The sequence below is a fragment of the Pan troglodytes genome, chromosome 6, assembly GCF_028858775.2.
Source record: "Pan troglodytes isolate AG18354 chromosome 6, NHGRI_mPanTro3-v2.0_pri, whole genome shotgun sequence".
NCBI classification, from domain to species: Eukaryota; Metazoa; Chordata; class Mammalia; order Primates; family Hominidae; genus Pan; species Pan troglodytes.
In genome coordinates this window covers 35,259,151-35,283,787 of record NC_072404.2, presented here as the reverse complement: position 1 = coordinate 35,283,787, position 24,637 = coordinate 35,259,151, and the positions used below count along the sequence as shown (strand labels likewise).

At 42.1% G+C, this 24,637-nt stretch overlaps 1 protein-coding gene across 8 annotated transcripts in view; it reads right to left on the bottom strand.

Annotated features, from left to right (window-relative positions):
* Nucleotides 1–24,637, bottom strand: part of CHN2 (chimerin 2) — a 317,736-nt gene that overhangs the window by 30,409 nt on the left and 262,690 nt on the right. For 7 of the 8 annotated variants that reach the window (XM_016957223.4, XM_003318375.6, XM_009452832.4 and 4 more), the window contains one exon: nt 3,071–3,148. In XM_016957223.4, the coding sequence (XP_016812712.1) occupies nt 3,071–3,148 (78 nt within the window). Of the gene's footprint in view, nt 1–3,070; nt 3,149–7,969; nt 8,066–24,637 lie in introns of those variants that run through there. The other variant, XM_063814150.1, reaches the window with a different exon arrangement.

The following is a 24,637-nucleotide window of genomic DNA, read 5'->3' as shown; positions in this document are numbered from 1 at the left end:
AAGATTTTCAGAGCTCAGCCATAAGGTATTATTAGGGTGGACCATTCAAAAGAGAGCTGTTCCAGTTACAGCAGAGTGCCTCCTTAAATCAACTAGATAAACAGAGATGCAGTTATAAAATGAGCTAAATAACCGAGTGGTTTTTCTCTTGACAAACAGTTTTCATTTTAGAGAGGAGTCTGTTAATTTCACCATTCCTCCAACAAATACGTCTCAGTGCCTAGTAGGTACAAGTAACCCTAGGAAATCCAGGCTTTAAATAAGCAAAGATTGCATCAGCACACAGTGTTGAAAAGTATAGAATTATTGCATGCGATGAGGTGCAACTGTCCTTTGGTTCCCAAAGCTTTTGTTCTCAGAGCCGAATTTTACTTTGCTTAGACAAGCTTTGTTTGAGAAGCAAAGGCAGTGACTGTGAGCTTTCTGAGAGAATAGAGCGCAAGGTCCCAACTTAGGGAATGTTGGGGGTTTCTATTCATTCCTCTTGACAAAGTTCCTGGGCAGAGCAAAGGAAAGGGCTTTTTACCTGGGGTAATAGTTCTGACTGGGGCAAACAATCTTGTTATGGGGTAAGAAGAGAAACTCTACTGGCAAATTTGAATGTCAGGTAGGAGGCCTCTAGAAAAAAGTGCAGACAGCACCTAGCAAAGCCTATTATCTGATGAGCATGAAAATGTGATTATTTGTTCTTTTTATTGATTGCTTACTATATGCTATGCACATAGTAGCCTCAAATATTAACCCGAATTACAAATCAAGAAGGCTTCTGAATAAAGCCCATTAGAAGTTAATGTAAATAAAAAGCTAATGTAAAATTAAGGTCTGAAACACAAATTCCAAGCAGATGGCAGGGACCTAGGATAAGAATTTTCTTCCTTTAGTTCAGTTCAGTGGCTTGTCCCTAAAAACCTGCCACTGTATTTATAGCCTAAGCCTGCTTTTTGAATGTTCTTCCAAAAACCATGTGAAGTTTCCACCTAGAGTTAGTTGCGGGTGAGGAGTGGGGAGATTGAGGGTGGAAAGGGCAAGGAAGGACAAAGGAGATGCCTCATCTGGCCCCTGCCACTCATTCTTAAGGACAGTGGCACCAACAGTACCACTGAATGCCACAATCAACTGTCACAGCTACTTGGGGTCTGCTAAGTTTCAAAGATGTCTGTTTAAAACACGGAAGAGAAACGCTCCTGTCTGGCTTGTGTACTCCTCTTGAACAACTTCTCTATTTTGTGCCTTTTCTTCTTTCGAGAGCTGTTAACAGTGAATAGCTTTTGAGTTTTTAAACAAATATTAAAAGAGCTGCTGGCGTTTTCCAGTGATAAGTAATATATTGTGTTAGCCACAGTACTACTTACAAAATAAGATTTAATTATCTTTTAGTTGTAAAATGTCTTAAGATTAATTTTCCATTCAGGGATCTAACATTAAAAGGACTGAAATTAGTTTTGAAAATATCAACTATGTATATCTGTGTGTTTTTAACACAAGCTCAGACACAGAATATACATGGACAAGCTACTCCATGCAAACATATTATAGTATGGCATAATTCCAATTTCTTAAAGCCAAATGAATTGGAATTTTCAAGCGGAAGAAAAAGAATTTACAAGTCCATGAAGATCCATCCTCTCATCACTAGTAGTTTATCCACAGGATGCAAAAAAATCAAGGATTTCTGCTAAAAATCAAAAAAACACTTTCTTAAGGCCAAAAAAAATTAATGAGGATAAAAATGGAAAACAGAGTAAAAAAAAAAACAAAAAAAAAAAACGGGAGGCATTTAATGCTCCAAATTAGACCTGTCAATATTCAGTGATGGGAGAAATATGAAAAGCTCTGGCATAGAAGAGGACCTATGCAATGCAATTCTTCACCCTAATGCTAAGTATGTAGGGCTGTATAATTCCATTCCTCAGTTCAATTATAGCATGCAAATGCCTGAGCTGCTGGCTTTCTAAAAACAGATGCAGGGAAACAGACCAAACTAACACCAATGTATATTTAATAGATGAATATTTGTCCTTAGAAAGGATCGGAAAGCAACAGAATAAAATCAGTTTCCCTCGTCACCTCTGACAAAAGGGTTATCTAATTCCAAGAGTCACTTGGGTTACTGACCCTAAAGGAAACAAGAATTTTTTTAAAAGAAGGCAATTCACATTTTGCTTCTCCTGCCTATTGTTTTCTTCCTGGATCCTCCATCTCCACTCTCCCCAACTTTCAAACTGCCAGCTCACTTTTTGGGGTGAAGCCTCTAACTCTAACCTGTCTCTCCTCCCCTCAACTGCAATTCAAGCTAGACAATTTGGCATCAGCATCCCTTTCCAGCCCTTCTTGGAAAACACTTGAGCAAAGGAAACAGGCCATAATTTTCTGATGGCAGGCCCCTTCTACAAGTACCAGTCTGAAACGAAGATAGCGGTCTTTCCAGTTTATAAATTCACTTGGGAAATTCCACTTAACCCCTCACCAGGTTTCCAGATCTTTTTGTTTGGTCTGGTGAGCAGGATAAAGGCTGTGACCAAGGGTGCCCCCCCCGGCTAGCCATACCCGGAGCACAAATAAAAGCTTCTGGATGGCATCTCCTGTCATTATTTGATTTCACAGCTGTCTACACATAAAGGAAAGGAGTTAGCATCACTGAAAACAAAAGACAAAACACAAAACGAGAAACAGGCAACTGTTTTCCCTTGCTCGGAGACAGCAATATTCTTTACTGAGTGGAAAAGTACTGCTCAGCTCTCAGCAGAACATCTCTGACTGAGAGAGACTGGGCATGCTCTGTGTTTATTTCACTGGACATGGGAACGTGAAGTGGCAATGGGCCCAATTCTCCAAAACTAAGTCAACATCCAGATAAGGTGTTTCCAGGCATAAGCACTGAGCAGACTGCTTTCTGAGGTCTCCAGTTTGAACTGATAGAAAGCACAGGTGTTAAGCTTATAGCTAAATGTGGAAAGCAAAGGAATTCATTGTCTCTTGACTTTACAGTCAGAAACCAGATGGAAACTATACACTGTACCTTTCCACCTGCCCTTTTGTAACAGAAGAAGGAATGCAGAGGCTTGCTTACCTTAAAGTTGTGTGTCTTCTCATAATTGAAGTGGTTGTCGTTGTGTGTGAGGGCAGCCCTTCGAACCAGGGAGGAGATCTGTGAACAGGCAAAGAGTTTGAGAGGGGGCCAAAGAAAGCCGCCTTTGACACCCACCTTCACCCCCAAGGCTATGGCCAGCAGTTCTTGGCGTTTCCTGCCCTGCTTAGACTTCCGAACCACAGCACACTTTTTCTCATTTTCCAGCCACAGTTCTTCAGAGAACATAGTGCCTGGATCCCAGCTCTTTCTAGTTTGCTCTGCAGAGCCCAGGAAGCCCTGTGCTGTCAGGATTTTCGAACCGCAGCTAATGTTAGGCGGCAGATTTGAGGCAGCTGGGTCCTGTCTGCAGCAGCCTCCGGCATGTGACCTGAAAGGCCCAGTTTGAGTGATGGAGGGGGCCTGGCTTCTGAATAAGGATGGGCCTGTTTTGTGCTATTTCTTAAGGCCGACGTGTGCCTGGAACAATAGCAAACATTCATGTGCACAGCAACCCCCAGAAGCGGTATCCAGTCAGCCACTGAGGATTCAGGGAGGCAGGGGCCGGCAGCTTGCTTTCTCCTGCCGCAGCACATTGCAAAGGAGAGGTCTCTCCTCCTTATTAGCACATTTCACACTCAAACACACCAGCGCACACACCCCCCAGCCAGCTCTGATGTTCAAAGTCTGAGGCTGCATCCAATTAATCTGGGGCTCTGAACCCCATCCTGGGCTAACTCCAACAGATTAAACCTTTAAACCCTGATGACTGTTTAATCTTATAGGGGTAAAGCCTATGTCTCTTTATTAAAAATCTGCCTTAGCACTTGAAAGCTTAATTTTTATTCTTATGCATGCATTACATTGGAACAGTCTGAGCACCAAATGGGATATCAGAGGAGAGCAAAGCTTTTCCACTCTGAGTTCTGCAAAGTTGCAGAATAAGAGGCAGGATGTCTTGCCTCAGGACACTCCCCGGGCTCTCCTGTCCTTCCTGCACGAACAAACTCTGCTCAAACCCACACAGACAAGACAATATTCCTTACCTAAAATCAAAACATCATAGTTGCTTTTCTTTTAAATAAAACATCTTCAATGTTTATTCTGTTAGTGCCCAAGCCTATGAAAATGGCCTCCTTCCTCTTAAAAGCATCATCTGTTTGATGGTCTCCCATGACCCTAATTCTTTGATCCTAGGTCTCCCCATGAAAAGAAGTAGGGAAATCCTGATGTCTTGGGAGTACTCCTGACTCACTGGTGAAGATTAATGCAGCTAATGCCAGAGAGTAAAATTAATGCTTTAGGAACTAGAAAACAAGATCTAGATAACTGGGCCTTTATGTAGATGGGCAGTCCTGTCCTCTACTCAAACAAGGGCCCCATGCTGCAGTCCCTCCAAGCAGCCTTGTGAAGAGTAACCAAAGATCACTCCTTCCCATGTGTAATTCTTTATTCCTGGTAAACACCATGATTTTAACTTGGTTCAAAAGTTCATCCTCCCATTTCATCCTCTCATTACCTTCAATAATAACACCCAATTTTTACGTTAAGCTATTGAGCACAATAATTTACGCTGTGACAGAGGACGTTAGAATGTGTCAAAGGCACTTAACTCATTTAATCCGCAGCATATGGGTGTGAGGAGCAAGATTTTTATTCCCAATTCTTTTGGATGAAGAGATCAAGGCACTGAGAGGTAAAGCAATTTGCCCAAGGACATGCAGCCTAGTTTAAGTGGCAGAACCAGGGCTAGAACACAAAGCACCTGTGTCCAGCGCCCAGGCTCCTCAACACTGTGTCCTGCTGCCTCGGTACACCCATGTGCTGCCTCATCCTGCCATCAGTCCTGACAAATGCTTTATCTCAGATACTGGTTGAGTCTGGCCTCTCCCTGCCTTTCTTTCCCCACATAACTCAGACCCTTGTTATCTCTCCAGTTCACCTTACACATCGCTCTACAACAATCTTCCTAATCCACCCATGCTTCTCCATAGCTTAACTGTGTCCTGGCATTGCTGGTTTTTCATGAGCTGATCCTAATATACCCAGCTCATCCTATTTCCCTACACTCCCCTCCACAAATCCTACAACATCTCTTCTGTGACATACTTAACTGCTAACCTTGGTAGCTTGCTCTGTTCTTTAGAATATTCTAGCATCCTTTCAACATATCTACATTTTCACCAACATTTACATTCTAATTCTAATGCTACCCTTTCCAAAAGGACTTCCCCAGACTCCCCACTGAAGGCCAACTGTGTCCTCTGAAATCCCATAGTGTTTTATCCACATTTTTCTGATTGCACTTGTCACTTTCTGTCTTGTATTACAGTGACTATAACAGCTCTTATCCCTGCCACACTGAGAACTCACTGTGACATGCTCTATGCTTAGTTCGCTTTTGTTTCCCCCTACAAAAGTGTCTAATAAGAGTCCCTGCCACAGTAGACACTGAATAAATATAAGTTGCTAGAAAGCACATGTACATATAGGAAGCCAGGATTGTGGAAAAAGGTGTGCAAAGAGGACTGCATGGTGTGGGGTCTCCAGTCCCTCCTGTGACCACCCATCCACTGCCTCAGCTTCCAAAGACAAGGTTCCCTCCAGGGGTCTACCCTCTTAATGGGCTTCACCAAGCTCCTTGGCCCTTCTTCCCACTGTCCAATTCTGAGGGACAACTGTTACGGCAGGCGTTAAGTGAAGGCTTGGCATACCTTTGCAGGGCTTCCCATCCTTAGTCTACAGGTAAAAAGATGGAGAGAAGCAAAAAGGGTCCTTTCTCAACCTTCACTGCTAGCAAAGCGAGAGAGACCTTTTGATGGTGAGCCATTTGTGTAAGGGCAAATTCTGTGATGTGGACTGGACTAATGACATGAATATACCATTTTTAGAATTTGATCAAATAACTATTTACCTGGAAAGTGGCCAAAAGAATCTCCTCCTTTTGGTCTATGGATGGTTGAATACAATGAGATTTCATATTTTTTCATGTCTGTGCTTGTATGTATAACAAGTAATTTTTATTTCCATTTGTGACAGTGATTTCTTTTTCAGCTATTGATTCAATAGAATTTACCCAAACACAAGACACATTCAGACAAGTGAAGGAACCAACACTATTCCCTTAGGATGCTTCTTTACAGGGGACTAGAAGTGTTAGCCTTTGAGCGAGCATTACTGTAAGCAGTGTGGGTGACCTCAGATCACCCTCTTATTAAGGGAAAACTGATTACAGTAATCTCTTGGCAAAAACTTCTCTCTGAAATAACCCCATCACACAGAGCTCTTTTTTATCTCAGCTCCTCAAGGACAGCTCCTTGCCTTCTTTTATATGCTCCGTAATGTCTAATATAGTGTTCTCTATACACAAGGGACATTTAATACATTTGCTGACCGTCTTCTTCTAATGAAAATTTCTACCTGACCTATTTTAATACATACATTCATGAGATGAAGCACATTTCCCTACACGCTCTGTTTGAACCAGGGATTCTCACTGGAACGAATGGTCTTTTGGGCCAGATAATCTTTTGTTGTGGGAGGCTGTCCTGTACGTTGCAGGATGTTCAGTGGCATTCTTTGCCTGTATTCACTAGATGCCAGTAGAGCCCCTCCCCCTAAGTATGTAATAAAAAATGTCTCCAGACATGGCCAAATATTCCCTGGGAAGCAACGCTGTCTCCAGTTGAGAATACTGGGCTAAATTAATAACACAAATATTAATATTTATATCATGCTTACTATGTGCCAAGTATTATACTCAGCGCTTTGCATATATATGTGTATTTTTTAAAAAAATTTTTATTGGTTTTTTTTTTTTTTTTTGAGACGGACTCTCGCTCTGTCATCCAGGCTGGAGTGCAATGGCGCGATCTCGGCTCACTGCAACCTCTGCCTCCCGGGTTCAAGTGATTCTCTTGCCTCAGACTCCCAAGTACCTGGGACTATAGGCACGTGCCACTGTGCCTGGCAAATTTTTGTATTTTTAGTAGAGATGGGGTTTCACCATGTTGGCCAGGCTGGTTTCAAACTCCTGACCTCAGGTGATCCACCCACCTTGTTCTCCCAAAGTGCTAGGATTACAAGTGTGAGCCATGGCACCCGGCCCACTTTGCATATTTTGACTCATTTAAGATTTAAAACCCTACGAGGTAGGTACTGTTATAATTACCCTTATTTTACAGATGAGGAAATGGAAGCTGAGAGTTTAAGTGACTTGCCCATGGCCACATAGCTGGTAAGTGGTAGAATATAGGCACAACTAACTGAGCCTATCTTTCCTCAAAGCCCCGAAGAACAAGTGTCTTTCCTTCTACTACACTTAACATAAAATTTACCATTTTAACCATTTAAAAATGTAAAATCCAATGGCATTTAATGCATTTACAATGTTCTGCAACAATCACCACTACCTAGTTCCAGAACATTTCATCACCCCAAAGTGAAACCCTGTACCCATCAGTACCACTGCTCATTCTCTTCTCCTCCCAACCTCTGGCAAACACCAATCTGCTTTCTGTCTCTATGAATTTGCCTATTCTGGATATTTTGTATAAAGGGAATCGTACAATATATGCGTTTTGATATCTGGCTGCTTCTTTTTTCTTTAGATATTTCACTTAGCATGTTTCAAGGTGCATTTATGCTGTGGCATGTATCAGTACTTCATTCCTTTTTGTTGCTGAATAACAATCCATTGTATTGATATAACACACTTCATTTCCATTTATCAGTTGATGGACATTTAGACTATTTTCACCTTTTGGCTAATTGTGAACCATGCTACTAAGAATATCCTCATACAAGTTTTGTTTGAACGCTTGTTTTCAATTCTTTTGGGTATACACTAAATCTATGCTTTTAAATATTGTTTAAACAGTCTCTCATCCCCATAATACTTACATTAAAAAATATGCAGTGGTTGAATGCTTGAATTACTCTCTTCCCCATTATAGTCTGTCAACGACTAGCAGGTCTGGTGTTCCCTGAAGTGGTTTTTAAATAGGAGACTTTAGTTCTCCCTGAGCCCACTGTGAAAGCAGGTACTACTTAAAATACTTCTGGAAGTAGGTGGGGCTACAAATAAATGGTGACATAAGCTCACCACTTCTTTTTTTCTTCTTTTTTTTGATGAATAAAGGTTGGGATTCTATTTTCTAAGCCCTCTCACTGTTCTTCTTTCTCTCTACAATTAGGATCCTGGATCCAAGAAGGAATCAAGTAACGAGAAGGCAATGAGAGGTTGTCAGATACAGACAAGGAGGAAAGGGTGGGTCAATGGGCAGGAAGACCTGGGAAAATGGAGCCCTTTTGGGTGTCTGTGGACATATAAAGTGCCCAGGAAAGGAATGGTAGAAGAAAGACGAATACCCTTCTCACTACACTGGCTCTAATAACCTAGCATCATAAGCCCAGAAGGGACCTTAGAGGTTCATGTAAGCAATGGCTCCTCCTCCACCTGGCTTCAGTCAGGACCACCTCTCAGCTTCTAGGGAGCACAACATTGTGTTTTATCAGTACCAATTTCTAGAGAAGGTGATTTGCCACCAATCCACAACCTTTCCACAATCTTCAAGTAAATTCCAGTGCTACATTTTAAGGAGGGCTCTGAAAATGTCATCATTGGTCCTGTATGTCTCCCTGTATTCCAACCACAGTGTCTGTGCTGCTGATAGCTCTAGAGTTCTGTTTATTGAGTCTGAATCTTCCTTAGGTATTGACTGCCCAAGCTATACTCCTATTCCAAACACTGTCCTGCTGTTGCAGCCTTCTCTGCTTCATGGCAGTGCATGAAATGAAAATCAATATTACGAATGATGATGAGGGTGTGGTGAGGAGAGTTCTTTAATATCCCACTGGTGTTTGTGTGAACTGGCCTGTGTCTGGAAAAAAAAAGTTGGAGATGGATCAAAAGCCTAGAAAAGTTCATGTGCATTGATCCAATTATTCTATTTCTAGGATTCTCTTGAAAAGGTCTTCAGACTAAGATCTAGAGAGATGGATAGATATAGAGATACAGATATTCATCAAAACAATATCAAGAAATGTGAAAAAGCCTAAACAGTCACTATAGGGGAAAAGTTAAATAAATTATGGCATAAAATGTAATAGGGTATTATGTAGACATTAACAAAGACAATTAAAAGAACATTTAATGATGAGAAGATTTGCCTCTGGTATAATGTTAGGTGAGAAGTAGGCTCCTGAGCCATGTATAGTATAATTCCCAGATTTGTAAGTAGGTATGCACAGAAAATATCAGAAGAAAACACACCAAAATATATTCAAAATACATTCACTCAAACTGCTGAAGATAAGCAACAGTTACTTCTGGGTGGAAAAATTTTAATTGACATTTATTTTCTTCTATATTCTTTGCATATTTTTTTGAGTTTCCTACAATGACTATGTTCTTATTCCATTATATAAAAATGATTTTAAAAGTATATTATAAAACTCTTATTAGACTTAGTGTGCATGGATGATAAATTCTTAACCATTGAGATTGTCTAATCCCTCCTCCACCTTTTACAGGGGAAGAGACCAAGGGCCAGAGAGGTTCCACAATTACCTCTTATCACAGAGCTATTCTACAACTAAATCTGGAAGCAGATCCAGACTCCAGCTTCTCCTGCCTTACACCTGCAGGCATCAGAACCCCCGGAGGGCTTGTTAAAACATATGGAGCCCCAGAGTTTCTGGTTCAGTCAGTATGAGATCAGGCCAGAGAATCTGCATTTCTGATCGGTACACAGGTGATGGTGATGTTGCTCGTCTCGGGACCACACTTTGAGGACCCCAATTTTATCTTTCCACTGAACCTGTGGGTCGCAGCCTTGCCTGATAATTAGAAAACACACACACACACACACACACACACACACACACACACACAAACACCCCATGCTCAAGCTCTACCTCTGCCCAATTAAATCCAAATTTCTGGAGATGGGGGCCGGGCTGTAAAAATCCTCCAGGGGATTGTAATGTGCTCTTAGAATTGAGACTGACCACACTAATCTCAAGTGCTTCAGTTCAAGGGGATTGCCAGAAAAGATGAAAGTATGAACGTAGTCAGTGCTATTGACTAAATCCCCTCCAAAGGAATTAACGTTGTTTCAAACACAAAATGTGATCATGTTTCTGCTCATGCTCACCCCACACCCACCTCCCATCATGCCACTTAAAACCTCCAAAGATGATTTAAGGCAAAGGCAAAAATCCATACCATGCCCTGCAGGGGCTTGTGGGGTCTGGCCCCTGCCACCTTTCCAGCCTCGCTTGCCACCACTTTCTTCCTGCTACCCTGAGAATGTATACACACACCTGGATGTATATTAGTATGATTTTAAAATTATGACCTAGGGCCCTCACTAGCCTGCTAGCCTTATGAAACAGGCCCAGAATCAGGTCTCCTGAGGTTCTTTCCATGGAAATCCCTGGCACCACATGTGTGGCAGATTGGGGGTGCTGGCTGCCCACAGCCCACTGACACAAAGACTCATTCCTCCTCTCTGTTCCTAGAGGAATTTTACAAACATCTAAAGCAGAAAAATTATTTTTAACCTACCTATAAAAGAAGAGTTCTATTAACTCTTCTCTGGTGACTACCATGATGCCAACATTGGCTTGACATTCAGGACAGTTTTGTTGCAGGAAAAAAAAAACATGCCCATTTTTCAGCAGCTCTCTGTCTTCCTTTCCTTCCATCAGAAATGATTTCGACTTTTATGAAGAGTTAGCATGCTCTTTTTTTTTCCCTTGGCCCATTGGCTCATTCCCTGAACATATGTCTGGGGTACTGGTGTTGGGTGATGACCCTGGGTGTCCCGTTATTTCCCCAAAGCCACAAAATGTTAAATCCTGCCCAGATCCAGGAACACGCAGCAAAATGCTGCAGCCATTCATACAGCCCTGGATGGTGTGGGAAATCTACACTTTCCTTTGTTTTCACGCTCTGTGAGTCACACTAAAATACTTTTAATGTTGGTTGGTGGTATACTAAGGGTATACCTACTACCTATTTCTGTGTCTAATGTGTGTGTGCGTGTGTGTGTGTGTGTGTGTGTATTTTGTTTTGAAAAGCTTCTATGGGGATTTTGAGGGGACTGGTGGATAAGGAGGTGCGGTGATGTCCACTCTGGTTTTTTGCTATGGCATTGTGGATCTGGTTCTCTATTCCTTTTGGGAAGAGAAAAAACTAGAAATGCTAAGTGAAATAAGCTCCAATTGCCGAATGATAATCAAAGGGGTGGTTATCTTTTATCAACCCAGCCTGCTTGATCCTATGTACTTTGAACCCTCTCGCATACTGCCAAATGAATCATCCTTGCCTTTCCTAAGAATTGCCCTGTTTGTTATATTCTTTGTTTGTGGTTTTCAGTCCTGAAAGAGGAGGAAGACAACAAAGACATATAGCTAAACGCAAACACATTGCCATGGCGCCAAAGAAATGAGAAAGATCAGGGTGGGACCTGCCGTCTTTCCTGCAATTGGGCTAGTTCAAGCTGTATAGTCCTGGTTTTATGTGAGGCCATTTAAGCATCAGGTGTCAACGATTAACCTGGCTCAGTCCTAAAACTGCTGCTGACCTCCAAACCTGCTGCCTTCTGATCTGAGACAAGGTTCCTTGTCTCTGATGACACACCATGCCCAGCTGCCACACCGATTATTCTCCAGGGACAGATGGCGACTCTCGATGTGAGAGACACACAAAAGTGCTGAAGGAACAGTCTTACTGCCCCTCCTAGAATACAATTTGCCTCATTCAAAACAGTCACCGTTCACCCAACCTGAAAGGCCTGTATGTGCACTGAAATGGACCAAAGTACCTTGTTTAGCAGCAAATAAATAACCTGATGCTTCCTGGGTTGGCTGATCGTGCAATGCTACAGTTGCTGTCCTTCCCACATGATACCACCAGCTGTTCTGCTGAGACTGATGTCAAAAATTGTGGCTAATTTCTGATGTTTCTCACAGACTTTTTAGATATAGAAATAAAAGATACTCCACCTCATAGAGGAAGACTTTGTGTTGCATTAAGGATCTCGCGCATTTCAACACGTCATTGTTATTATTTGCTTTTTTGTTTTGTTTTGTATGCAGTTTTTGAGAGAGTCAATATTAACAACAACATGTTTTACCATCAGAGTAATCCATTTCCTTAAATACGAACTTTAAAAGTCTTAGTCCAATTTCTCAAATGCTAAACTTTAGAAAGTATGGTAGGGTTATTCTTGAGAGAATGGAACATTTGTTAAATCAAACTCCTTAAAACTTTTGTAAAACTAAGATCCAAGTAAATAGTGTAAAACCTAAGGGAGAAGCAGCTATTATGAAGTTCCCAGCTACTATCTTCCTTCTTGCCCTAGATGACTTTCTTCTCATATTCCATATTCATTTGCTTTTCTCTGTATTTTCCTTGCTGATATATGATGCAACTCCCCACTTCTGGCCAAAGAAGTAAGTGCCCCAAATGACTGACATGTGGGTTTTCCTACAAAAGTCAAGACACTCAATTTCTAGCTTATGGCATCAAACTGCAATATTGATGTTGGGTGTCTTTCTCAAACTCCGCTCACTCAGGGGAGCCTGGGAAATCCCTGCGAAAGGCCAGACATTTGTCAAATTGCATTTTCTTGTCCACTACTTTCTTGTCCAAATTATGGCAATTTGCAAAGCAGCACTACAGAATGTACCAAACATAGCCTCCAGCTACTCCTTTACCAGGTTCTGTGGTCAGAAGTTGGAGTAAGGTGCACCTTTATCTACAGAAAAAAAAATCAAATTAACCGGTTGTTTTCTCCATGTGAACTGCCCCATGTTAAAAACAACCAAGATACCTATGAAACAGGTTTTCAAAATTTCACAAATAAAAATATCTCCAATCCCTACTGTGCTTTTTACAGTGAACAATCACCCAAACAAAATAGTCCTTGGCGCCACTCACAGCTGTGCAGCTGATACTGCTCAATATAGTTCTTGGGGATATTTAAGAATGCAGTAGTCCTGAAACATGGATGTTGACACATTCCAAAGATAATCTAAGTTTATTTCTGGTCTCCTGTGTGAGTGGTGGCTGGGATTTCCAAAATCTACAATTGGTCCTTGTATTTGTGTTTGGGAAGACTAGTTCTACCAAGCGTAGGACCGTGTTGTCCCTTCCCAAATGGAATGTCAGAGTGTGTGTGATTGATGCAGACACCTCTCAAGCCAGTCCCTGCTCTGGAAAAGAGACTGTCATGCTAATGAACAAGTGTAAATATTCCAGGGGAAGACAGTTCAGTCTGAAATGACCACATGCAATTTGGCCTATGCTCTGTTTTAATGCAATACAATTATTCTTGGATATGTTGCAAACATAGCTCCTTCCTTCCTTCTTTCCTTGCTTCCTTCCTTTCTCTCTTCCTTCCTTATTTCAGCAAATAATTATTGAGCATCTATTATTTATCAGGCACTGTATTAGGCCAGTGAGATAGAACAGGGAACAACCACTCTAAGAGAGTAGACAACAAACAAAACTAAGAAGTACATTGTATATTCTTTTAAAAAGTGTTGGGAACCATGAAGAAAAACAAAGCAAGAACAAGGATAGGAAGTGAGAGGGAGGTTACAACTTAAATCAAGGTGGTCAGAAAAGGTCTCATGAGAAGGTGACATTTGGAAATTTGGGCAAATACGGGCCGGAGGTGATAGGTGAGCCATGCTGACATCTGGAGGAAGAACATTCCAGGCAGAGGGTACAGCACATGCAAGGCCATGAGATAGGAGCAAGCATGGTAGGCTCCAGAAATAGCAAAGATCAGGAACAGCTAGAGTGGTAGGTGCTAGAAGGTGAGGTAAGGGACCTAGGGCCTTCTGGGAAGGAATGGGACTCCCACTTTCACTCTTGAGTGATGTGAGCAGCCACCGCAGAGTATTGAACAGAGCTGTGGTATCATCTGAATGACTTTACAAAAGCATTGCTCTGCCTGCTGTGTTGATGACTGTAGGGGGGCTAAAGTACATGCAGGAACATCAGCTAAAGGCTATGGCGGACATTCAGCTAAAGGATAGACAGTGGCTTGGATGAGGGTGGGAGCAGTGGAGGTGATAAGGAATGGCCAGAATCTGGATATTGTTTCAAGGTAAAGTCTACAGGATTAGCTGACAGGTTGGATGTGAAGTGCACATGAAAGAAAGAATTCCAGGTAATGGTGCAGTTTTGGGCATGAGCAGCTAGACAGATGAAGTTTCCATTAAATGAGATGAAGAAGACTCCAGGAGGAGCAAGAGTGAAAGAGAAGGCCAGCTGCTCCATTTTGGGTAGAGGAACATTGAGGCAGTTGGACTTACAAGCCTGAGGTTCCTGAAGAGACAGATGCCAGAAATCTACTTATGGGTAGATGGATTTTAGAGGAAGAGAGTTAGTGCAGATAGAGGAGAGCAGAGACCCCAGGACTAGGTTCTGGGACACTCCAACCATTAAGGGGTCAGAAAATTGAGAACTAGTCACAAAGAAAGACAAGGAAAGCTAACGCTCACAGGATAGGTATGATGGGGAGTGAGAAAGGACCACAGGGGTTAGCAATATGAAAGTAAGTGATCACCTTGACAGGAGCAGTTTCCAGCAGCAGTCGGGGGAATCTGATTGCACGCGTTTTAAGAATGGGAGAAGAGCACTTGGATCAGAGACTACTGTACAGCCAGTGCTGGGAGTACCGGGGAGCCAAGCACTGCAGTAAAAAGAGTAGGAACAGGTGGGATCCACAGAGTTGGCTTGTTTCTCCTTTTAAGAAAAAAAGAAAGCTACTGAGATTTCCCTTGTCCATCATAAAACCACACCCCACATAATAAAGAGTCTGACTCCATTTTTATTGTTTGACTGCTTACTGATTGCAAGTCAAGAACAAGGCCAGTGCACTCCCTCCCTTGGTGTTGGTGGAAGTTCAAACCATGCAACCCCTGCTGGCATGAGAACACTTACCCAGCTCCGCCTCCTAATCACCACAGAACGCTGAGCCAGTCCCAGCTCTCTCAAGCCATTTTATGGACCTGCCTGGGGGTCAGTCCTGCTTCCCCCAGAAAGTCACATCATGTGAACAATAAAACTTTGTACATCCTTTTGGCGGGAGTATGGCATCATCAATCTCAACACCAAACAAAATTTTGGGTAGTCGGGGGGGTCCGTTTGGTTTCTGTGAAGATGTCATGGCGGCCCATTGGAGCTGAAAATCCCGAGATATGACCTATAATGACCTATACCTCCTCCTACTCCCCGACATGTTATCAATTCTCAGAACCCAAGACCCATGCTGCAAAGACATGATATTCTTTTGTGAAGAAGAAGCACACATGCTCCCTACCACTTAAAACATAGTGGTAGTTTCTAAATCTTATTAGAATCGTATCAGCAACAAAATAGAAAAAAAGAAAAAACCTAACAATTATTGAGCTCACGTTGTGCCAGGCAGGTTAACCATTTTCTCATTTATCTGCACAACCATCCTATGCCACTGGTATTATTACCCTCATTTCAGATATGAGGAAGCTGAGCTTAAGAGACTTCTCGCTATGCAAGCTTGCACAGCTAATAACTAGGAATTGAACCCAGAGCAAGCTACTTCCAGAGTTCATTCTCTTAAACTTCATGTGATTCTGCCTCCACTTATCTGTCCCCCACTAGAGTGTAATATCCTAAGAACCCTGGACTTCATTTTCTAATCTCTTTGGTACCAAGAAACATAAAAAGCACTTAGCAAAGGTTTATGGATAAATGCGTGTGTCTGCAAACCTCCTGCTGATTTGCCCAGGTTCTCACAGCCAGTTAGTTGTAGAGTCAGGACAAAAAGTCAGGTCCTTGAACTAGCTTGAACCAAGCTCTTTCCCCTATGCAACAACAGATCTGATCCATATCCATGCTCTCCCACATTGCACAAGTTAAACAACATGCCCTACCCCACCCGCTACACACAAACACGCATATCAAACACAGGCAGGAAATTGCCAGACAGTGTACTCTGTTAAAATCATCTTAGGAAGTAATTTGGCCATGTGGATAAAGAGTTTCAAAATATTAATATCCTTTAAGATTCAGTAACTCAATTTCTAAGAATCTATCCTAAGGAGATGGTTTATAGCAACATGATTTCTAATGTGAAAAATGGAATATATTGTGCACGCTCTAACATTAGGAAATAGCTACGTACATATGACACTCATGCAACAATAAAAATGATGCTTGTGAAGAGTGTACAATAATATGGCTTTAATATGCTTCAGAAAAAAATGTAGAATACAAAATGATAACTATAATATGCTTACAGGCATATTTAAAAAATCCCAGTGCATAGAAAATCATTGTAAGGAAACAGACCAATGTCTACCTTTTTTTATCTTTTAAAACTTCTTTAATTATATTACATTTATAAATGGTATGAGAAAAAAAGAAAAACTTTGCCACAGAAAAACAAAATATTTTTTCCCAGTTTTGTTTTGTATTTGAACTAGGAGAAAATGTTTCCCTTAGGGAAAAAATTAGGCAAGTTTCAAACAAAACTAGAAACTGAATAGATCTAAAGTATCAGAGTCTTTTGTGATCTAGATCTCACAGCTGGGATACATTTGCAGAAACTCTCAGATGTGCAAAACAAGTGGTTAAGTAACTTTACTGGAAATGAAAATTCTTAATCTAGCAGGTATTAAGGAAGGATTCACTTTCTGTGGGACTTAAACTAAGCCATTTTAGGGCCTCTATTGATAGAAATGAAAATCATTCCAAAATGCAAGAGAGATCACTATGACATATACAAACATGATTTAGGTTAAATCCCTGAAGAAATTTTCATCTTTAGCCAAGAGAACTAAAAGTTTTAAAGTAAAAATACTGTATCATGCTGCTCTAATCATATATATTATTATTTGAAAGGCCAGGGGATAAAAGAATAACGAATATTATCATGTTCATATAACATAGATTCGCTCCAAATAAATTTATCTAGACCCAGAAAATTACGTCTCAATATGTAGAGTATAGCTATGATAATTTTAGCTTTGGTAACCAATCTTTCTTTCCTTCCTTCCTTCCTTCCTTCCTTCCTTCCTTCCTTCCTCTCTTCCTCTCTCTCTTTCTCTCTTTATTTTGACAATTTCACTCTGTCTCCCAGGCTGGAGTGCAGTGGCGCAAACTTGGCTTACTGCAACCTCTGCCTCTTGGATTCAAGCGATTCTTGTGCCTCAGCCTCCTGAGTGGCTGGGATACGGGTGCACCCCCAACACCTTGCTAATTTTCATATTTTTAATAGAGACGGGGTTTCACCATGTTGGCCAGGCTGGTCTCGAACTCTTGACCTCAAGTGATCTGCCCACCTGAGCCTCCCAAAGTGCTGGGATCACAGGCGTGAGCCACTGCGCTCGGCCTGTAATATTTCAATAATGGTTTAGAATGGAGGAGCTTCCATTTTACATAACCCAAAGGTTTTCTAGTTTAATTTTTGTTTACTTCAGTCTTATAATAACATGGCTCCATTTAAAATTTTTTATCAACAATGGAAGGTTTCCAGCCATCTCCTGAAGAGTTGTGTAAGAAGTCGGCACTGTAATTGGCCATGTGCAATTTGAGTTGGAAATGCAGTGTGCTTATTAAACCTGTGGTCATAGAAATGGCAATTAACTCTAAAAATGGTGACAAGTTTTTGTTTGCTAAGAATTTCTTGTTAGGAAGACTCTGGAGCTAAGCTGTCCAGGTTAACATTCCTGCTTCCACCCTTCACAACTGGGTGACCTTGTGCCAAGTTATTTAACCTCTTTGTGCCTCATTTCCTCAATGTGAGATGTGTATTGTAATAGCAGGTTCCTCAGAGGATGAAAAGTGCAACTTAAGTTGTAAGTTGGATATTGCTCAGATCTACAGCTGGCACCATTTTATATAGGTGTGTGCATGTGTAATTTAATGAATAAACTTTCATGATTATGCAGATGATGTTTTCAAAGTAAAGCATAATCTTAAGAAGGTGTTGACCTTTGAGTTTAGCTAAGACTACATTTCCTTCATTTAATACAATAAGAAATCCCTCTCTGACCTGCCACAATTCCTAAACATAAAATCATTTTAATTTGATCAGAATCACTAGAAAGCTAAGATGAAGCTGGAAGGATTTTAATCACAAATGGCAGTTCTTCAGAGGCACTTGGCAGAATAAACATGAAGTTGCATGAAAGATGTGTAAATGCAGGCTGTGTCCTGAAATATTCTGATGATATCAGAAGGAAAAAAGGCAAGAAGGGGATGTGTTTTAGGATGTGAATTTATAAAAACAAACAGAATGAAGGATTAGGTTGTAGCTTAGATTGGTTCTGGGGATGAAAACACGGCTGGCGGCTTTGATCCTGGTCTCCATCTGGCACTGCACTCAGGAAAGAGCCTCCCATACTCCTGGAGAATGTGGGAAACAACAGCAGGGCAGCCTGTGAACGTCTCCATGGGCTCAAAACCTTCACATTCAGCTTCCTCACCTTGCACATGTAACTGGGTGCTGGAAGCAGATGGAGCTCCCTGTTCCTGTGATGCAGCAGGCTTCTTTGAGAGTTATGAAGCAGAGGACACATTTCTAAGCACAAACCATCAGCTACATTCAGGAGTCACCTGGCCAACCTGGGTGTATCATGAGTAGCCATTTTCAAAGGCAGTCACACCAAATCCAACCCTGATGCTTTAGACTACACCTAGTTCCAATGGTTCTTAGACTACTCATAGGACACTAAGCATATTTTATGCAAATCCACTGTTTTTAAATAAGCTCCAGGATACGTGTGCAGAATGTGCAGGTTTGTGACATAGGTAAACGTGTGCCATGGTGGTTTGCTGCACCTATCAACCTTTACGCAGACCCACTTCTATATCATCCAGTCAGGTTTCAAATTCATGTTCCTTAAAATATTAGTTGCTCGGTGATTAAATACAATTCAAAAAGTCAACATATATCACTTTCTTGGAGGATTACAGGCATGTCACTGTTTTAGAACAACCAGCATTTTCCAAACTATTTGCAAGGCCAATGAATACCTACCAGTACTAATGTCCGGGAAACTAATACTTGATACCTCAGGATTGTCGTGTTGATTGAAACAGGCAATACACATAGTTTCTAGTGCCCAAAACAAAATAAGGGCTCAATAAAGGTCAGCTATGATTATGATTAATCGTAACTATGCTTTAAATAAGCTTAGCTAGCCATCCTGCCGTACCCTGAACAATGCACACATAAGAAGACTGGTGTTGCTCCTGTCAACAAGTCCTGGGTGACACTGTGGGGAGTGGAAAAGGTTGTTATGTATCCTTTTTCTTCTATGAGGTGAGTCATTCAGGGCCAGTGGAGGGGGCAATGCCAGTCAAAGTAAGCACAGGATTACTGGCCACACCCGATGGCATAAGGTACAATTCAGCCATGTTGGTGCCAGGCAGGCAGGCAGGGCAGGAGGCACCACTGCTGGGCACTCAGTTCCACATCTATACACCAGCAGAGCTTGGACACATCTCTGGTTCTCGTGGGCCCCTCAGAGCTGCTACGATGTCTTGCTAGTCAGAGCCCAGGGTGTCATCTGAATCCCAGCATTCCACATTGTGACCTGTTTAACTCCCTGGTGCCAGTGAGTCTAAAGTCCCAAGATTTCCAGGCCCTCACCCAAAGTGTTAATATCCACCCACCTTATTTTCTAAAGCCATCTGATGGATAAGAAACCATCTCTTTAAACAGTCCTTTACCCCCAAATGACATCTTAAACAATCTGAGTCCACAGGAAACTGCCCTTTTACCCATAGCCCTGAGCACTTCCAGAAAACTGTTGCGCTCTGGTAAAAGCACAAAAGCCAAGACCCTAAGGAGAAAGAGTGTCTGTGGGGTGGGTGGAAGCGTGGTGGCTATCACTGCTTTGGGCATACTTGTGTGGTTGCAGGTGGTTACGCTGTGGTCAACTGCTTTGCCCTGGTTTCCTTACATGGGCTCTGTTGCTCCATTAGGAAAGTTCACTGCCGCTGGTTTAGCTGGTAGCCAAGGGTTCCTCTCAAAATTGGCATAATCCAAGAGAAGCATTAAATTCAGAAAAAGAAGGAAGCATCTTCTTGCCACAATGTTGCCAGCACATTCTAGGTGTATTGGGAGGCTGGGGACCTGGTTCTTCCCTCACAAAAAGAAATGATAGGTATTAATGAAAATGATGCTCAAAGGGCAATGAAATAAGGTGAGATTTCCTCGTGTTGGAATTCTAGGGCTCAGTTTCTAAAAACTGGGGATGTGGGGTTTTCTAAACAGCTGTAAAACTCTTTTACATTCCTCTGTTCAAGGTGGAGTGGGGAGGTAGGTCTCTTCCTTGGGAACCTGGATAAACTTGTAACTTACTTCAACTAATGTGGGGTGGGGGGAGTGGGGAGGGATGGTATTAGGAGATATACCTAATGCTAAATGATGAGTTATTGGGTGCAACACACCAACATGGCACATGTATACATATGTAACAAACCTGAACGTTGTGCACATATACCCTAAAACTTAAAGTATAATAATTAAAAAAAAAAAAGAATATGACGGAGGAAATGCTATGTGATGCCTGAGGCTGGGTCATAAAAGGCAATGAAGCTTCTTCCTTGTCCACTGGCATCTTTGCATTGGAGCCATGAGCTGTTATGTAAAAAGTTCAACTATCCCAAGGCTGCCATGTTTGGTGGAAGCATGAGCTACATGGAGAGACCTCATGCAGGCACTCTGATTGACAATCTAGCTAACATCAGTGTGTGAGAGTCTTCCCAGCTCAGGTGCCAAATGTGTGAATGAAGGAGATGCCCAATGATTCCAGCCCCCAGATGTTGAGTTCCCCTCAAGACTTTGAGTCTTCTCAGATGAAGCCTCAGACAGGATGAAGCAGAAGCAAGCCATCCCTGCTGTACTCTGTTCTAATTTCTGACCCAACAGAACATGCAACCATAAGACAATGGGTATTTTATACTACTAAGCTTTGAGGCGGCTTGTCATTCAGCAATGGTGTCCAAAGCAGGTTTTGGTGATATGGTCTATAGCAGCCCTTTCCACTCCTGAAGTGAAAAAGCTAATGTCCTTGAGGACCAAGCACATATGTTTGTTCAGGTTTATGCGAACTCATCAAGTTTTTAAAAAAGAATTAATGCTCAGCAGTGTTATATATGACACTAAGTTTTACGCAGAATGCATTTGTATTTTGGCTTCCTGCACAAACAAAATGCGTGTGAAACAATGACTATATTTTTTCTATTATGAGAAAAACACTGTTCCAAGTACAATATTAAAATAGGTTAAATGAATGGGAATTTATAGACACAAATGTTTCAGTGTATATGACAAAAAAAGTATTTTTTATGACAGAAATATACAGTTACAATTTATTATATGTATGTATGAGACACTGCTGTAGGTACTTTGCATCCTCTCTCTTCCATCCATCCATCCATCCATCCATCCATCCATCCATCCATCCATCCAATGAACCAACCAATTAACCAACAAACCAGTCAGACAATCAAGCAACATTAAGTGGACAATTCCTACGTGTCAGGTTCTGTATTAGGCTCTGGGCATCCAGAGTGAAATAATACCTAACCTCTGTTCTCATTTAAGGTAGTTCATAGACTAGAAGAAGTGTTGGCAGCCTAGGAAGTCTGACATCTCTAAAGCTTTGCTGTTCATCATTACTGTGCTTCACACATGAAACATGAAGGCCCCTTCCTCTAGGCCTATTTTTTAGTCTTTGGCTATTCTCCAGATCCCGAGAATATAAACATTTATTGCCTGAAAATAAACAAGTCTTCTGCTCAGTATATAGCTTAAATTTTGAGTTTGTATGTGTATAAAATCCCAGTAAGTTGGGACCATTACTCTAACAACTTGGACCTTCCTAGAATACAGTCCATCTCATCTGATATCACCCTTCTTTGTTCATCTGGTTAACTCCTAGTCACCCCTCCATCCTCCCCTGGGTCTCCCACTCTTTCTTTTGGCTCTGTTCACCCTAAGTTCTACATGGTGGTGTCTGTCTTGCTAATCACTGTATTCTGTCTTTAGCACACTGCCTGGCTGTGTAGCATACATTACATGTTTCTAAAAGAATAGAGAAATGAATAAACTAAGGGCATGTCCTTGAGAAATATATACTTGATTGGTTGCTCAAAACATGTGGTTTCCCTGCCATTTATTACTTTGGCCAGGAATACAGACGGAGGAGAATGGCTTCAGTTACCCTACATGAGAACAGAATTGATGATAACCATTTATTCTACACAGCACAAAGTAGAAAAAATCATTATTGTGATGTGGAACAACATCGTGAGACAAGACCAATTACTATTTCTTTTAAGCATCTATCTAAGCAATCCTCTCATCTTACAGATGAGGAAACTGAGGCCCAGAGAAGCGGGTGGTTTGTCTAAAGTCCCCAAACAAATTGGTAGCAAAGGAGTTGCCTCAGAACAAGGCTTCCAGAATCCCGATCCGCTGTTCTGCTTCCCTGTGCCTATGCAGCCAAGGACAGGGCTCCGTTCCCTCCACTAGCAGCCATTTGCTTCCCTCCGATACCAAGAGATGGCTCTGTCCAAAGAAGCCACACCTGGAAAGATTCTGGACTCTAAGAATTACTGATGCTCTAATGAAAGGTCCTGAAGCCAAATCAGAGCCCCTCAGATCTTTGCCTCTTCCAACACTTCCCTCATGACCTCTGGCCTTTTAAAACCATCCTCTCTTGGCACCTGTGAAACATCCTTTGTCCGAGGAACATCTATGAATTAGAAAGCCACAGAACATAAAGACCAGACAGTTTGTATTTACACCTCAAGACAGCACTTTGCCTTTAGAAGGGTACCCTCTTAGAAGCTCCCTGCTGGCTAAGCCAGATAATACATAGGGAGGCACGAATCCAGGGCATGGCAAGTAGTAGGTGCTCAATAAATGTTGGATGGGTCTGAATTTGCCCCCAAATTTCTACTGTTACAAAAGGGTGATGGGTTTGCCCTTGCCCTCTGAAAGTGGAGCCTGTGGCAAGCTCTATTTGAGGGTGGGTGGGGCATGGGCCCTAGGAATTATCTGGCCAGTAATGCAGTGGTTCCCTAATTTTATTCCACATTAGAATTGCTCAGGGGGCTTTAAAAATCCAGAAGTCTACTTGGTACCCCAGATCAATTAAATCAGAATCTCTGGGGGTGAAAGCCAGGTAGCAATATTTTAATCTGGTGATTCAGTGTACATATGCTAAGGGGAATTTGCTTTAGAAGAACATAAGGATCAGAACTGAGTTTGTGGCTGCCACCTTGGAAAGGGGCAGCCACGCCTGACTTGCCTGAGTGGCAGAGGGGGAGGCAGAGAACGCCTATTGTATTCTATTGTCTTGATGCCTCCTCCCCGTCCTGCTCCTCTTTCCTCGTCTCTGCCTCTTGTTGTGGTTGCCTGGTTTCTAATGGTAACGATAGACAAGCTTTTCGGGCTTCTTCTACCACTTGTGGGTTTGCTGGAGTCATGTTCTTGCTTTCTTAGATACCTGAGCCTGCCATGCAGGGAGGAGAGGGGGAGACAAGGAGCCCTGCTACGGTGCAGGCTGATGTCACACCTGGCCTGCAGTGAAGGTGACTGTCGTAACAGAGGCCCCCGCCTGCTGCTATGGGCTGCTCTGTGAGGCTGGGTCAGCTCCTGGAATTGCTGCTTGACCTCAAAAGAGAATTATCTGTTCCTTCCCCACCCTGGACAATGAAACAGATGTTGTATTGCATCTTGAGGCAACTGTGGGCTCTCCACCTGACCCATGGAGGTTTTATCTCATGAACAACCTGCAGGGGAGGCGAGCTCGGAAAGTCTCATCCGAACTAGGGAGAAGGCCCAGCCGGCATGACCTTACCCTGATTCCTCCAGGGCTGCATCCACCTTTCAACAGTAAAAGGAAAATTCCAAATGACATGGGGAAAACAAAGGACAGGGAGGAATGGTGAGAGAAAGAGAATTAGTGGCAAAGGAGAAAGAAGTAAGGATGAAAACACAGGAGGGAAGAAACATGACAGTTTTTCCAAAATCCTACAAGTCTTTGGAAAGACACATGAGAATTTTAAAAAGTTAAACCGTGTGAACTTGAGCCTTTCATAGCCTTCCGAGCGGGAGAATCTGACCCCTGACCCACCGCGTTCCTGGCGAGGTGTACTGCATAGGACAGAATACCAAAGGATTCCTGAGAAAATCTGAAACTACATAAAAGGGAACCAGGAACTGGTCCCTGCTAGTTTAGTGTAACTTAATTCAAAACCAGGGAAACTTCTTTGTGAAAGGATCACTGTCAAATTCAAGGCAACAGAGTTCTTAACTGGTTGAATTTCATCTTCTGGGTATTGCATCTGTCCGCTCCTGAATTCTGATATTCCATCACACCATGGGATCATTACAGAAAGGACTTTGCAGATGAGATAGGTAAAGGGAAAGGCCAAAGCCAAATGTGGTATCTTCTTTGGTGGGTCTGCTCTACTAAAGCACGCTTTTACATAGCCAAGAGAATGTGGGAAACTAAGACGCTTGATAGAGGATGTTTGGATAA